The sequence below is a fragment of the Ovis aries genome, chromosome 13 (genome assembly GCF_016772045.2).
Source record: "Ovis aries strain OAR_USU_Benz2616 breed Rambouillet chromosome 13, ARS-UI_Ramb_v3.0, whole genome shotgun sequence".
NCBI lineage: Eukaryota > Metazoa > Chordata > Mammalia > Artiodactyla > Bovidae > Ovis > Ovis aries.
In genome coordinates, this window is record NC_056066.1 from 66,627,856 (window position 1) to 66,644,649 (window position 16,794).

General features: G+C 42.1%; 1 protein-coding gene and 1 non-coding gene across 3 annotated transcripts in view; one reads left to right on the plus strand and one right to left on the minus strand.

The window, feature by feature from the left end:
* Positions 1-16,794, plus strand: part of CTNNBL1 (catenin beta like 1) — a 162,788-nt gene that overhangs the window by 30,307 nt on the left and 115,687 nt on the right. For both annotated transcript variants that reach the window (XM_027977186.3, XM_004014562.6), the window contains exons 2-3: positions 1,922-2,110; positions 6,217-6,323. In XM_027977186.3, the coding sequence (XP_027832987.1) occupies positions 1,922-2,110; positions 6,217-6,323 (296 nt within the window). The remainder of the gene's footprint in view (positions 1-1,921; positions 2,111-6,216; positions 6,324-16,794) is intronic.
* On the minus strand, positions 16,614-16,720 carry LOC114117684 (U6 spliceosomal RNA). The gene has a single exon (XR_003591342.1). It is a non-coding gene; the product is annotated as a U6 spliceosomal RNA (small nuclear RNA).

The window sequence follows — 16,794 nt, forward strand, 5'->3', positions numbered from 1 at the left end:
GATCCCTGGGTTGGGAAGATCTCCTGGAGAAGGAAACAGCAACCCTGTCCAGTATTCTTGCCTGGGAAGTCCCATGGACAGAGGAGCCTGGCAGGCTATAGTCCATGGTGTCTCAAAAGGGTCTTACATGACTTAGAAACTAAACAACAAAAATAATTTTAATTTGTCTAGTACTGTTATATGAATAATTTAGAGTTCTTTCACTAATGTTTGCAGCCATTTGGTACAAACTTCCAGTTGTGAGATAAAGAAGTTCTGGGAATCTAATGTATAACAGAGGGACTATAGTTAATAATACTGTATTATATACTTGAAAGTTACTAAGATCTTAAATGTCCTTGCCATCGGGGGTCGGGGGAAAATGTAATTATGTGAGGTGATGGAGTTGTTAACTCACCTTATTGTGCTATTATTCGCAGTATGTGTGTGAATCACATCATGTTGTCATGTGTACACTTTAAACTTGCACAGTGATTTTTTAATGTCAGTTAATATTAACTGACATAATGTCAGTTGTATCTCAATAAAGCTGAAAAAAATGGTTCAGATACACAAAGAAACATTTTTTTTTAACTACACAGGGAGAAAAGGGTTGTAATCTCCATTTTCAGATGCGAAAACTAAAGGTTAGAGACATTGAACGAGGTGCCCGAAGCTGCGCAGCAGCACTCGGAGCTGAATGGAGGCATTGGGCTATTGGGTGTCTACTGCAGTGCTCTTCCTCCTCAGTTCTGAAGCCAGAGTTCAGAAGTGCTCCGGTTTAGCCCAATTAAAATGGCAAGCAGTTGTAAAAACTGCTCTTTTGTGACCGTGGGTAATCATTGACCTTTGGCCTTACTGTACTCACCTGTAAAGTAGGAATTTAAAGTGTTGTAGACCCTTGGAAGTTGTATATGTAGTATTCTTTGTTTGAGCTGCTTGTGAGTGACTATAATCTGTCTCAGACCTGAATTAAAACCATGTGCTAAGGGATTGGTGTTGGAGACTGAATCCTAACTATTCAGTTTAGTTCAGTTCAGCTGCTCAGTCATGTCCAACTCTTTGCGACCCCATGAATTGCAGCACGCCAGGCCTCCCTGTCCATCACCAACTCCCGGAGTTCACTCAAACTCACATCGATCGAGTCGGTGATGCCATCCAGCCATCTCATCCTCTGTCGTCCCCTTCTCCTCCTGCCCCCAACCCCTCCCAGCATCAGAGTCTTTTCCAATGAGTCAACTGTTCGCATGAGGTGGCCAAAGTACTGGAGTTTCAGCTTTAGCATCATTCCTTCCAAAGAACACCCAGGACCAATCTCCTAACTATTAAATTGAGCTTAATTAGCTCAAAGTGACTTTGTTCCCTGTGGTTTCTGTATAAACGAGAACTTTTGTGAAGGGCTAACCTTTGTGTCTTGAAAAAATTCTGTAACAAATAAAAGCCAACTATCTTGTAGGTCAGAGAAGGCAATGGCACCCCACTCTAGTACTCTTGCCTGGAAATCCCATGGATGGAGGAGCCTAGTGGGCTGCAGTCAGTGGGGTCGCTAAGAGTCGGACATGACTGGGCAATGTCACTTTCACTTTTCACTTTCATGCATCGGAGAAGGAAATGGCAACCCACTCCAGTGTTCTCGCCTGGAGAATCCCAGGGATGGGGAAGCCTGGTGGGCTGCCGTCTGTGAGGTCCCACAGAGTCGGACATGACTGAAGCGACTTAGCAGCAGCAGCATCTTGTAGGTGACTGTAACCCTGTATGTATAGAATCTCTAAGGGCCTGAAAAATAATGACTTAGAGCTTTACTTCCTTTTGTGGTAGAAATTGTGCGCTGTGGTGCTTTTCGGTTGGGGAATTTTTGCACGCTTTTGGAATATTTGGTGTGTACTCCCTTCTATGTATTTTCCAGCTCTGAAATTCTGTGTTTCTTTTTTGTCTTTCTTAGCCCAACAGGGGCACAAAACGTCCCCGGGATGACGAAGAGGAAGAGCTGAAGATGCGTCGGAGACAAGCTGGTACTCGAGAGCGTGGCCGCTATCGGGAGGAGGAGATGACTGTGGTGGAAGAAGCAGATGATGACAAAAAACGGCTGCTTCAAATTATCGACAGAGAGGGTGAGGAGGAAGAGGAAGAGGTAAGGTGGCAGAGATGGGCTGGGGGCTGAGATTCTCAGCCTTGATGCAGTATCTGTAGAGCGTAATTTGGGATTAAATGCTTAGTTTCTCTGAGCTTCCCAGCTTAATCTGTAAAATGGGGTTAAGAATATTCGTTTCGCAGTGTTGGTATGAAGGTTAAGTGGAGTTTGGAAGGCATTTTGCAAAGTGTGAAGTACATTACAGATAGAGTTTTAAAATTATTTTGGATTATATGTTATAACAGAGGCCCAAACACTGAACTGTGGGGCTATTGGTATGGACTGAGGAGGATCACAAAGGTTTCCTAGCCCATACTGAGGGCACATAGAAGGCATTCATTTTTAAGCACAGTCAATAGTCTTTGAAAGAGGAATAGAATTTTATCAAACAAGTGGAAGAAGGGCCTTTCAGGCAGTTAAAATGGCCTTACCAAAGCAACAAAGTTGAAGAAATTACAGGGGGAGGTAAGGGATTGGGCGTTTATATGTGACTGAAAAAATGCTGTTTAGGGAAAGAGCTGGCCAAGCCTTTCTATTTGCTGTTCCTCAGGTGGCCTCAGGCCCTTTGCACTCGCTGTTGCCTCTGAACGTTTTCCTTTCTGTGCCCTCTTGAGAGTAATCATTCTTTTACTCTTGTACCACTTAATTCTGCATACTGTCTTCATAGCTCTTGCCATGATCTGAATTCCTATTTGTTATTTTACTCATTTGTTGTCCTCTCCCCAACCTCCTCTGAAAACGGGGACTGGCGGGGTTTTGTTCACAGCTGTATCTCTGGCATTCCAAGCAATGCCTAGCTCTTGGTGTAAGCCCTTAACTAATATTTATTGAATGAATAAATGAATGAAGCTGAAAAGAATAGAGGTAAAATATCAGTGATTAAAAATCAAATGACCTTGCCTTTGTGTCTTTTGAAATCCTGAAGTGTTAACTTGTATATTATTTCACCCTGGCATTTTGTTCAATATGAATTATGGAAATAGATTCTTAAGAGCCAGCTGTTTTTTGGTTCCCTCAAAGACATGATGCTAAGTTTGGATTAAAAAAAATGAAGCTGGAGTGTGAATCTGAGAAGAAAAAAAAATTGATTCATATTCTGAAAAAGGTCTTTACTGCTATGACAGTAGCCTTCTCCCCATTAGGATTTGTACCAGTGCTAATTTGGGGGTCTGCCCCTAAAAGGTGGTGACACTTTGGAAATCTGTGGTGGGAGACAGTCCTGAATTTCCTCTCTGAGGACAGCAGCCCTGCCAGCCTTAGACAAACAGTGTGTGTAGCATATCTTCCCTCTCGCCCTCCCTCCTCACTAGCTTCTGCTCAGTCTGTTAGCCCTGCAGCAGCAGTTAATTGGCAGGTATAATTCCCATGTTGGGCACTGCTGGTACTGGGGGATTAGGCTAGTAGCTGTCATGGGTAAATGGTTTCTAGCCTGGGAGACAGAAATGCAGTGTGGGACCAGCCCTTCCGTGAAGGGACAGGGAAAGAGAGATCGCTTTGTAAAAATGACACATGGAAGGCTACAAGCCCAAGAGTTATTTTCTCTCTGCCACCGAAGTCCCATTTGATGAAAAACAAGTGATGTTTGCCCCTGTAAAGTCACGTGAACTTGTAAAATATGATTGTCCTTTTTGTGCTACACCACCAGCATTCATCTTTCTGAAATCTCCCTCTGGTTTCTGACGTTGAGCTATTGGAGATACTGCTGTGGCCGATGACTAAGACTGATAATTCAGTTTTCCCCCAGTGTTGGAGACAGATTAAAGGAGGGAAGGCCAAACCCTGGAGAGGCTAAGACTTTGGGAATCCTATGAGAGCTGTGTTATTAACACTAATAAAGTTTTCTTCTACAGGGTGGGCAGGATGTTAGCTAAGGGAAAGAAGAGTCATGGGTATTGAAGTTGCTTAAAAGTGATTTAACCCTTTCCTAGAAATTTAAATTATTTTTTAGTTAAATCACAGTGATACGTTGGATACATTAACAGTTATGCTAAGAGTTACAGTAAGGGCCTCCCAGGTCGTTCAATGATAAAGAATTCGCCTGCAAAGCAGGTGACACAGGTTTGATCCCTGGGTCAGGAAGATCTCCTGGAGAAGGAAATGGCAACCCACTCCAGTATTCTTGCCTGGGAAATCCCAGGGATAGAGGAACCTGGCGGGCTACAGTCCATGGGGTCACTAAAGAGTCAGAAATGACTTAGCGACTAACCAAGCTACAACGAGCTGCATAATAGCTTACATTAGTATGGTGTCATGTAGTTTATAAAACAGAATTATGTGCTTCATGTCTTTAGGTCATCTCTGTGACCTTGAAAGATGCAGGTAATAGTTTTCCCCTCTCTGCTTGCCTGCCTTCCTTCCTTCAACAGATCCTCACTGGATGCCTCCTGTATGCCAGGCCCTGTCCTGGGCACTGGAGAGTCAACAGTGAACAAGCAGACACGGGCCACCAGTGGGGATTTGGGGTTGGTGAGCGGACTGGGCCGAATCCTGCCAGACCATCCTTATATAGGTCATGTGAACAATTTGGAATTTTATTCGAAATGCAAGTGGATGAACTCACATATGAGGTAGAATCCATGAGACTTGGTGAGGGTTTGGAGATAATAAATTCAGCAAAGTACCATTGCTGCATGGGTAGTAAGTAGTGAAGCTACAGCTCTGAGTCCTGACTGGGCCAGAGCACTGACTTCAGTTTTTACCAAGTTAGGGAACTTCTCTTTAAAGCCATAGACACTGGGGAGCAGGTTGTGGGTGGGGAGGGTGGTTCCAACAGAGCACCTCAGGGTCCAGGAGTCATTGATTAAACATCTAAGAAATGTGTCATGCCCAAATGAATGTTACAGGGATCTCCCATTTAAAAGTCAATATGTTAGAATCTAAATTTAATAAAATAATAGCTAACATTTTGGGGAACTTAAAAGAATTAGGAGATGATTCAGTGCTTTCCAAAAGGATCTATTTCTGGTTCTCTTAATGGCAGTTTTTTCCGGTGTGAGTTACGGTCAGTGACTACATAGCTATGAAGCTAGGGGTTGGGAGAGTGTTAGAGAGGCAGAGTGAACTGCACCACATTAAACTGGGAAATAAACTGAAGAAAAAGCATTTCCAAAATTTTAGTGTAGATTTTTTTTTTTGGAGGAAATGATTCTGTTTTCAAAAACTCATTTTATTTGCCTTTGTAGGTATTATTCCAGTATATGAGAAGTGAGAAAACTATGTGGCCTGCTGGGGTTCTTTTATGCTTACTCTTGAGCGAGGTTACTAAATTATTGTTGCTGTATCAGGATTCCAGGTCCCTGTTTGATTTCCTTCTCAGCAGCTAGGATGGGCTAGACACAGTAATGTATAAGAAACGTAATATAATGTATAAGAAACACAAAGCAGTGACTGTTGCTGCTTAACAACCATTATATTGTGTGTGTATGTGTGTGCTTAGTCACTCAGTCATGACTGACTCTTTGTGATACCATGGACGGTAGCCCACCAGGCTCCTCTCTCCATAGGGATTCTCCAGGCAAGAATACTGGAGGGGGTTGCCATTTCCTCCTCCAGGGGATCTTCCCAACCCAGGGATTGCACCCAGGTCTCCCGCATTGCTGGCGGGTATACAAAAACAGGCTCTAAGTTGAATTTGACATGTGGACCACAGTTTGCTGACGCCTGGTATGGGGAAAAGATTGAGGGTCACTGTCACTGACTCAGGGCTTGACCTTGAACAAGTTCTTTTAAACCTCTGAAGCTTATCTTACTTGTATGAAAGAAGAGAACGACGAGATAAATATTAGATAATGTTCATTTACTATTGTTGCTTACTCAAGGCCATACGGTATGCTTGAGAAGTATTTGTTGAATGAGTGAATCTTTAACACCTTAAGCTGAACTTCCTGGGCTAAATGTGAGACACACAGAGTAATGATACTAAGTAGCACATGATGTAGACCCTTAACCCTCATTCTAATGGGGGGTGGAAGGGAGTATGTGTGTATTGTACACTTAATCCAGAAAGGTGAGTGGCAGGTGGCATAGTAAAAGCCACGGAAAGGAAGTAGTGATTAGTGAATAAGAAACAATCCCTTTGGACTGAAATTGTTGTCTCTTTACACCAGGAGGAACCATTGGATGAAAGCTCAGTGAAGAAAATGATCCTGACATTTGAGAAAAGATCATACAAAAACCAAGAGTTGCGGATCAAGTTTCCAGACAATCCAGAGAAGTAAGGCTCCGATTTGCTGTTTTTTGCCTCTTCTCCTCTGAGGTGTTCTCTTTGCTATTTTTTGTTTTGCTCTTTGTGTGTTTTGTCTGCTCTGGTTTCTGTGCTTTGGGTCGGGAGTCCCAGGATGACTCTCATGTTTGGGAAATCACTAGAAGTTCTCTCGGGACTCAGAATCAGTGGTGCTCTCGGGTACACAGTAGGATCAGCAAGGGGAAAAGACACATCAGGCAGTTTGGAGACATTCATATACAGGCTTCCTGTGTTTTCTCCCGCCCTGTGGGAGGGTTCAGCAGACAGGCTCCTTCTTTCAGAAATGCAATACATCATCGCGTGTGCCCTGTTTCTGTTAGGGAAGCCCATCTGGGACTGAGACCAGGATATTTATTGAAGGCAGACCATGGCATTCTCTGCCAGCAACAACTACTAAAATTGCAGATTCACAGACGGAAAGCAGATGTTCAGTGCCCCACATGAGCAAAGCAACCTTATCACTTAGGAACTGTTTCAAAAGCCAGGTTCCCAGATGGAGCCTAGGACCTGTTTACTCTTTTTCGCATTTCTCTTCAAGGCCCCTAGAAAACGGACCATGGCTGCCAGTAGCGATGGTTTTACTACTGAGAAAGTGTCAAAGGCTTTGGGGTTAGACAGATATGGGTGTGACTCCCACATGACCTCCAGTAAGTCAGGTCTTCTTTCTTAGCCACAGGTGTCTCATCCGTATAAAGAAATAGTACCTCCTTCTCAGGGTTGTTGTGAGAAATAAATGAGAATAATGACAAGGGTTTAGCTCAGTATCCGGCGCATAGTAAGTGCTCATGAAATGATAGTTATCTGATTGCTCCTCAGTGCACTATGAAGTGTTGTTCTGAAGACTCTGATAACTTTCAATCCATTTTGAATCCTAAGTAAGTAGATTTTCATATTTATACAGATTTTAATATCCTAAATCTCTCTTTCTCTCCCTTCCTCCCTTCCAGGACATATACTTTTAATGAATCTTAATATTGTCCTTAGGTAATGAGGAGTTGGGAGAAGGCAGTGGCAACCTACTCCAGTACTCTTTCCTGGAAAATCCCATGGACGGAGAAGCCTGCCAGGCTGCATTCCATGGGGTTGCTAAGAGTCGGACACGACTGAGCGACTTCACTTTCACTTTTTACTTTCATGCATTGGAGAAGGAAATGGCCTGTTCTTGCCTGGAGAATCCCAGGGATGGGGGAGTCTGGTGGACTGCCATCTATGGTGTCGCACAGAGTCGGACACGACTGGAGCGACTTAGCAGTAGCAGCAGTAGCAATGAGGAATTGAATAGTATAGGCTTTGCACTCAAGTTTAAAGGTTACTAGGGGACAAAGAATTCTGCTCAATGTTATGTGGCAGCTTGAATGGGAGGAGAGATTGGGGAGAATGGATACATGTATATGTATGGCTGAGTCCCTTTGCTGCCCCTTGAATCTGTCACATTGTTAATTGGCTATCAGTTCAGTTCAGTTCAGTCGCTCAGTCGTGTCCAGCTGTTTGTGACCCCATGAATTGCAGTACGCCAGCCCTCCCTGTCCATCACCAACTCCCAGAGTTCACCCAAACTCATGTCCATCAAGTCAGTGATGCCATCCAGCCATCTCATCCTCTGTCATGCCCTTCTCCTCCTGCCCCCAATCCCTCCCAGCATCAGGGTCTTTTCCAATAAGTCAACTCTTCACATGAGGTGGTGGCCAAAGTATTAGAGTTTCAGCCTCAGCATCAGTCCTTCCAATGAACACCTAGGACTGGTCTCCTTTAGGATGGACTGGTTGGATCTCCTTGCAGTCCAAGGGACTCTCAAGAGTCTTCTCCAACACCACAGTTCAAAAGCATCAGTTCTTCAGTGCTCAGCTTTCTTCACAGTCCAACTCTCACATCCATATATGAAAAACCATAGCCTTGACTAGATGGACCTTTGTTGGCAAAGTAATATCTCTGCTTTTCAATATGCTATCTAGGTTGGTGATAACTTGTCTTCCAAAGAGTAAGCATTTTTTAATTTCATGGCTGCAGTCACCATCTGCAGTGATTTTGGAGCCCAAAAAACAAAGTCTGACACTGTTTCCACTGTTTCCCCATCTATTTCTCATGAAGTGATGGGACCAGATGCCGTGATCTTCGTTTTCTGAATGTTGAGCTTTAAGCCAACTTTTTCACTCGCCTCTTTCACTTTCATCAAGAAGGTCTTTAGTTCTTTGTCACTTTCTGCCATAAGGGTGGTGTCATCTGCATATCTGAGGTTATTGATATTTCTCCCAGCGATCTTGATTCCAGCTTGTGCTTCTTCCAGCCCAGCGTTTCTCATGATGTACTCTGCATAGAAGTTAAATAAGCAGGGTGACAATATACAGCCTTGATGTACTCCTTTTCCTATTTGTAACCAGTCTGTTGTTCCATGTCCAGTTCTAACTGTTGCTTCCTGACCTGCATATAGGTTTCTGAAGAGGCAGGTCAGGTGGTCTGTATTCCCATCTCTTTCAGGATTTTCCACAGTTTATTGTGATCCACACAGCGAATAGTTGGGGCTTATTGAGAGCTTCACAGAAGAAGTGGTATTTGAGCTGATTTTGATTTTAGTTAGGCCAAAAAGAACAGGGAAAGGCATGCCAGGCAGTGTGACCAGCAGGAACGGAGGCACAGGGGTATCAGAGGGCCTTCTATCCTCACGTCAACCTGGAAAGGCTGGTGTCCGCTGCATTCTCTCTGTACGGTAGATGAGGGGGTGGAGAGAGGAGAACCTGGGTACTGGACCTCAGGCCACAGCCCCCTTTGATGGTGGGAGTGGCTAGATGAGAGCTCAGCTTTCCCAGCGCCAGAGTCCCGTCAGGCTTTGCGCTGACCGCCGCCATACGGCATGGGCGTCCCTGATGGTTCCGTGGTAAAGAATCCACCTGCCAATGCAGAAGATGCAGGAGGTGCAGGTTCGATCCCTGGGTTGGGAAGATCCCCTGGAGGAGGAAATGGCAACCCACTCCAGTATTCTTGCCTGGAAAAATCCATGGACAACAGGCTACAGTCCCTAAGGTCGCAAAGAGTTGGATACGACTGAGCAACTAAGCACCACCAGCACTACCATACAGCAGGAGTTATACTTGTCATAGCGCCATGTGTGTGTGTTTGATTATATAAGTAATACGCAAATAGGCTGTCATCATAAAAAATACCAACAGTGCATCAGTAGAATGAAAAATGTGAAAAATGAAAGCTTTCTTTCCCTGCACTGACCCCGTTTCCATTCCCCTACTTAGAGAGAGCAGCTGTGAACACGTCTGTGAGTATCCTTTTTCATTATTTTCTATGCACTGATTTACATATATATATATATATAAGTATGCAAAAAAATTTTTCCCACCTAAGTCATACTATACTTATCTTGCACCTTTACTTTTTGGTCATGAAACGGAATATCTTTCAATGTTACTATATGCATATTTCCCTTATGTTTTGTGGCTGTTTGCATAGTATTTTGTAGTTTGGAGATACCCATGATTTATTTGTTATGTTTTTATAGATGGACATTTGGTTATTTAATTTATTTTTTTTTTAGTCTCCCTTTTTTACTGAAGCATACTTGATTTACAGTGTTATTTCTAGCACTGACTTTTATGAGTAATACCGTAGCGAACCTCTGTGTACATTTGTCTTGGTATCCGTGTGTTTCTCTAGGATACATATCTAAATATTGAATTCCCAGATTGAAGGCATGAGCATTTTAAACTTTGATGTGTGTGTGCGTGTGTGTTCAGTCGTGTCTCTTTGTGACGCCATGGGCTCTAGCCCGCCAGGCTCTATCCATGGGATTCTCCAGGCAAGAAGACAGGAGACAGTTCCTCCTCCAACGGTTCTTCCCAAGCCGGGGGTCAAACCCGCATCTCCTGCATTTCTAGCACTGCAGGCAGATTTGTTCCCACTGAGCCACCTGGGTGAGAACTACTGCCGAATTCTCCACTGTCTCCTTTGCTTCTTCCATCAGCAGCTCTCCTTCCCTGCACTCTTGCCCATGATGAATTTGATCTGCCTTCACATCTTTGCCGTTTGTTTTATTGTTATTTCTTTACTCAGTGGTCTTTCTGTATTCAACTCTGTGCTCCTTTTAGGTGGCCTGTGTATTGCTTGCCTCTGTAGTACCTAGCATAGTGCCTACCATACTGTAGGTACTCAGTAAACATGAGAGGTCTTAATGTAGCTGATGTCATGTTTACTATATCCCCATTTCTTGGAACTTAAGGCTACATTATGAGGCAGCTATGCCATAGATGGATGACACTGGAAATTTAAGAAACTCAGTTTACTTCTTGAAATGCCAGTATTGCCTTTGCCCATTTGGTGGGTATACTTTAAAGCAATGGGTTTCTGCAGCTTTTGTTCACCATCTACATCTTAGGTACTACATGAATTCATGAACTTGTTTTAAAGAAATGTTATTTTAATTAAAAATATCAACAGTGTTTGTCATTCAGACAATATAAATACTATTTTAGTTTTTAAATCTGAACATTTGCAAATTGAAATCATGCATAAAGAACATTTTTTTTTTTTTTTTATGTCCAAAAGCAGTCAGGAAACTACATTGTGTTTTAACCTTGAGTTCTTGAATTCTTACTGGTGCAGTGTCTTTTATAATTCTCTAGACCAGCGAGGTGCAATTAAGATGAAAATTGCTAGAGCATATTTGAATGAAACTTTCCGGTTGAGATCAGAAACATTCAAATTTATTTTCCCATATATGCAATTGTCATTTTGATTGCATACCAAAAAATGCCTCTCTTCATTTGGCTGCGTTTCAGATTCAATTGACAATTCTCCTTATGCAGCCTCTGCTCTGCTCTGCTCTATGTGATCTTTCTCCCAAACATCACATAGAGTGGAGTGTGCTATTTCCCCAGTAAGTCCTTTAGTAGTTTTTCTCTTCATTTTTGCAGGGGCAGAATTATTTAGTTTAGTGGCCCTCAAATTTTTTAGTCTCAGGCATCTTTTGTACGCATAAATTGTTGAGTACCCCAAAGTGCTTATCTTAGAAGATTCTAGAATATTTAAGCACACATATCCTTAGCCATTAGAGCAGTGGTAGCATCACATGTTGTATAGTCCTCTGAAAAACTCCACTGTACACTCCCGAGAGAAAGAGAGTAAAAGAAGCAAATAATGTTTTGGAGTTATTCTAAAAATAGGTTTGATGTTATAGACCCCTGAAAAGATCCCCAGCCACCACCTACACTGACCCTGCAGTCCCAGGACCATGCTTTTAACCAAGTGAAGAAAGTACCGTGTTCTCTGTGCACTTATAGTTGGTTTTGTGATTGCAGGAGCATGCACTGGTTTCTGGTGCTTTTATAGTGTTTTTGAACACTGCTGGTCACTTGCTAAAATTCACTTTTGTGGTTGAAGGAGGACATCCCGCTGATATGAAGCAAATGTACATGAGCAGGCTAGCGGAATATTCTCCATCATACCAGATGGAATCAGTGACCCCATCTCAGCCTGGGGTACTGTTTTAATATGTTGCTCTATTGCTTTCCCATTGACCTCTAACTTGATCCTCTCCCCCAGCTGTGAGTCATCTGTTGCTGAAGGTATGCCTAATCCGTAGACAGCCGTCTGCAAATACTGTAGCGTGTGCTTAGAAATGAGTCAGCTTGTACTTCTGTCAGCAAAAAGAGAATGTTCTTTGTTATAGCATAGCAAACTTGATGGAATCTAGATTCTTTGATTGCCTACTATCTACCAGCAATTGTTAGGAACTTTTTTTTATCTCTTTTAATCCTCACTTTAACTCAGAGAGAAAGATGAAGGAAGTTGAGTTTTAGAAGTAGGTTAGTTGCTAAGAGTCGGACACAACCGAGCGACTTCACTTTCGCTTTTCACTTTCATACATTGGAGAAGGAAATGGCAACCCACTCCAGTGTTCTTGCCTGGAGAATCCCAGGGACGGGGGAGCCTGGTGGGCTGCCGTCTATGGGGTCGCACAGAGTCGGACACAACTGAAGCAACTTAGCAGTAGCAGCAGCAGCAGTTAATATTCTGTCTCCCCTGACAAGGTTGGAGTCTGGTGCTCTGCATCCCAGGGGCAGTTTTCTTGGGCAGTGCTGGATATTTTTGCTACTAATTGGATACAATAGATTATTTATATTTGTGCTAGGGTAGGAGTTCAGTGAGGACAGCAACTGGGATTATTATCTGTTATATGGACACCTAGTATGTGCCCATAAATACTTAGTCAGTCAGTCAGTTCAGTCGCTCAGTCATGTCCCACTCTTTGCAACTGCATGAATCGCAGCACGCCAGGCCTCCCTGTCCATCACCAGCTCCCGGAGTTCACTCAAATTCACGTCCATTGAGTCAGTGATGCCATCCAGCCATCTCATCCTCGGTCGTCCCCTTCTCCTCCTGCCCCCCAATCCCTCCCAGCATCTAAGTCTTTTCCAATGAGTCAACTCTTCGCATGAGGTGGCCAAAGTACTGGAGTTTCAGCTTTAGCATCATTCCTTCCAAAGAAGTAACAAACTGCTAATGGTTACACAGGCTGGATGTGACCCAGGTCAATCTCATTCCCAGGTCCAGGCATTTCTCACCGTATCACGCTACTCTTGTAACCCGGGACCCCAGTGGTATTTTTATGCTGTATCCCTGTTCACAGTTGACTTTCTGCTGGTTTTATTTTGCTTTGATAATTTTCTGTTTCTAAACTCAAAGATACTTGGTTAGGATTGCATATTTGAAAGAGGAATTTCAAAGTTGGAAGGGACTAGAAAGTACAAGTCTATTTCTCCCTTCTAATTATTGATTTTTTAAAATATCACCCTTTATTAATTACCGCCAGTGACAAGGGTATAACTTTCCAAAGAAACCTATTTCATCATTTGGCAGCTCTGACTCTTAAGATTTCAACTCAGAATGAAAAAGAGTTTCAACAGATCCCACTCCTTGTGATTTCAGTTGCTCCCCCAAGTTATTTAGTTTCCATAACTCCACTCCAGTGTTCTGGCCTGGAGAATTCCATGGACTGTGTAGTCCATGGGGTCGCAAAGAGTTGGACGTGACTGAGCGACTTTCACTTTCACTTTCACCCCTCACAAAGTAGATTCCCATAACCGATGTCACAAACTTTTAGGCCATCTAGTCAGCATAACTCTATCTTATTGTCTTCTTTTAAGCAGCCTAAAACCACGGGAGCATTTGAGGCAGCAGTTTTCCACTTCTCCCTTTGACAGGCACCTTCAGAATTTCTGTAGTAGACAGGGAGTGTGTCCAGTGCTAGATGTCCAGAGAGGACTGAGAAGTAGTCTGTGTCCTGGCAGAGCTGTCTCGTGATCTGATTTGTATTGTGATTACTGTTGACCTAAAATCATCAAGTCCTTTCCACACATGTCCACTTACTATCGACAGAGGAGCCTGGTGGACTACAATCCATGGGATTGCAGAGTCGGACACGACTGAGTGACTTTCACTTTTTTCCACTTATTATACTGTCTTTCCTGATCCATGTATTCTTGCCTTTTGGTTCAGTGCATTCTCCATGTGGATCCTAGGTAATTTTCCTCCTATGAGATTTGGCCTGTCATCATTGCCTGTCAGGAACTTTCTGTATTGATTCTGTCAGCTGCTGTGTTCACTGTAAGCTTTGTGTTATATGACATTTGTTAAGTTTGCCTTCTATGTATCTTCACCTGAGTCGTGGGTCAAAAAATAACAGTAAAATACTTAAACAGACTTAAGGATGGAGCCCTGAAGGGTACCACCCGAAGCCTCTCGCCAGGCTGACATTCAATCATTGATTATCACTCAAGTCCCCCGATCGCTTCCTTGTATTCAGCATGATTTGTTTATTACTAGTTGCTGCCCAGTCTCCCTTACTAATCCTTCCTGGTGAGCTGTAAAAATCTTTTGTCAAGTTACTCTCAAGAAATCGGATTTTTTTTTTTAAATTACCCATGTAAGGCAAAGAAGCCTTAGAGGTTTGCTGAGCCCATTAGATTCAAAGATTATATAGATCTACTGCCCTATAGAATATTTGAATTCTGCACCAGCTCTTCCAAGTCATGATTCTGATTTGGCTTCCACACTTGAAGTGATGGGAAGCTAGTGATTTAAAACGTAATCTGTTTGTAAGCACTGTGGAAGGAGACTTCTTTAGAAAAAGTGGTATCGGGGGGCCTTGACAAAAATAATTTTAAAATTTACTTGGAATAATAAACAGTTGAGGACAGACAGGGAGCATTTAAAAAGAAGGCTAGTATGGGAGTGTTTTGCAGTAACAGACATAAAATATACTGTAACACTATGGAAGTGTGGTCCTGGCTCAGGAATTTGCAGACAAATCAATGAAATGGAGTGAAAAGCCCATAAACAGATTAGAGTATGCATTAAAATTTAGTATATGATAGAGGTGGCATTTCTTCAAATCTGTGGATAAAAGATAGATTATGGTACTGGGGCAATGGGCCAGACATTTGCAGAAATAAAGTTAGATCTTTGCCCTATATTATACTCTGAAATAAATCTTAGTTTTATTACTCTTAAACATTTAAAAATGTATAAACATAAAAGTACACCATAAAATATATCTGATCTTAGCATAGAGAAAACCTTGCTCAGAATACATGTAAAATAGAATTCGTGAGGCAAAAATTTCCCTAATTAAAAACCTTTATGTCAGAAAGCACAATATACAAATTAAAGGGCAAATATTTTTCTCTTTTTTTTTTTGCAATGTATGACAGAGATTAATTTCTTTAATATACAGAGTACTTATAAATCAATAAATAAGATGAACACCCTGATAGAAAAATGGGCAAAGAAGAAATATAGTAGCTAGGAAACAGTAATTGAATTTTAACCATTGTGGTATCAGAAATGCAAAATTTTAAAAAGCTGCATTTCCCATCTCAAATTGGGGATTTTAAATAGATAATACTTTTTTTGAAGAGGATGAGGGGAAACAAACTTAAACACTGTTGGTACCTTTCTGGCAGGATATATCAAAACCTGTTAAGTTATACATACTCTTTGACTTGGTGCTTTTCCTTCCTGGGAGTTATCTTAACACAAAACTATGAACACATGTATCTTTTTTTTTTTTTTTTTTTTTAGTTTTTTATTTTTTAAATTTTAAAATCTTTAATTCTTACATGCATTCCCAAACATGAACCCCCCTCCCACCTCCCTCCCATAACATCTTTCTGGGTCATCCCCATGCACCAGCCCCAAGCATGCTGCATCCTGCGTCAGACATAGACTGGCGATTCAATTCACATGATAGTATACATGTTAGAATGTCATTCTCCCAAATCATCCCACCCTCTCCCTCTCCCTCTGTGTCCAAAAGTCCGTTATACACATCTGTGTCTCTTTCCCTGTCTTGCATACAGGGTCGTCATTGCCATCTTCCTAAATTCCATATATATGTGTTAGTATACTGTATTGGTGTTTTTCTTTCTGGCTTACTTCACTCTGTATAATCGGCTCCAGTTTCATCCATCTCATCAGAACTGATTCAAATGAATTCTTTTTAATGGCTGAGTAATACTCCATTGTGTATATGTACCACAGCTTTCTTATCCATTCATCTGCTGATGGACATCTAGGTTGTTTCCATGTCCTGGCTATTATAAACAGTGCTGCAATGAACATTGGGGTACATGTGTCTCTTTCAATTCTGGTTTCCTCGGTGTGTATGCCCAGAAGTGGGATTGCTGGGTCATAAGGTAGTTCTATTTGCAATTTTTAAGGAATCTCCACACTGTTCTCCATAGTGGCTGTACTAGTTTGCATTCCCACCAACAGTGTAGGAGGGTTCCCTTTTCTCCACACCCTCTCCAGCATTTATTGCTTGCAGATTTTTGGATCGCAGCCATTCTGACTGGTGTGAAGTGGTACCTCATTGTGGTTTTGATTTGCATTTCTCTAATAATGAGTGATGTTGAGCATCTTTTCATGTGTTTGTTAGCCATCCGTATGTCTTCTTTGGAGAAATGTCTATTTAGTTCTTTGGCCCATTTTTTGATTGGGTTGTTTATTTTTCTGGAGTTGAGCTGCAGAAGTTGCTTGTATATTTTTGAGATTAGTTGTTTGTCAGTTGCTTCATTTGCTATTATTTTCTCCCATTCAGATGGCTGTCTTTTCACCTTGCTTATATTTTCCTTTGTTGTGCAGAAACTTTTAATTTTAATTAGATCCCATTTGTTTATTTTTGCTTTTATTTCCAGCATTCTGGGAGGTGGATCATAGAGGATCCTGCTATGATTTATGTCTGAGAGTGTTCTGCCTAAAAATATGGAACGCTTCACGAATTTGCGTGTCATCCTTGCGCAGGGGCCATGCTAATCTTCTCTGTATCGTTCCAATTTTAGTATATGTGCTGCCGAAGCGAGCACTGAACACATGTATCTTAGTATCATTTGGTATCATTGAAACTCTGTGTTGAGAAGGATTCTGAAGTCTTGTCTCG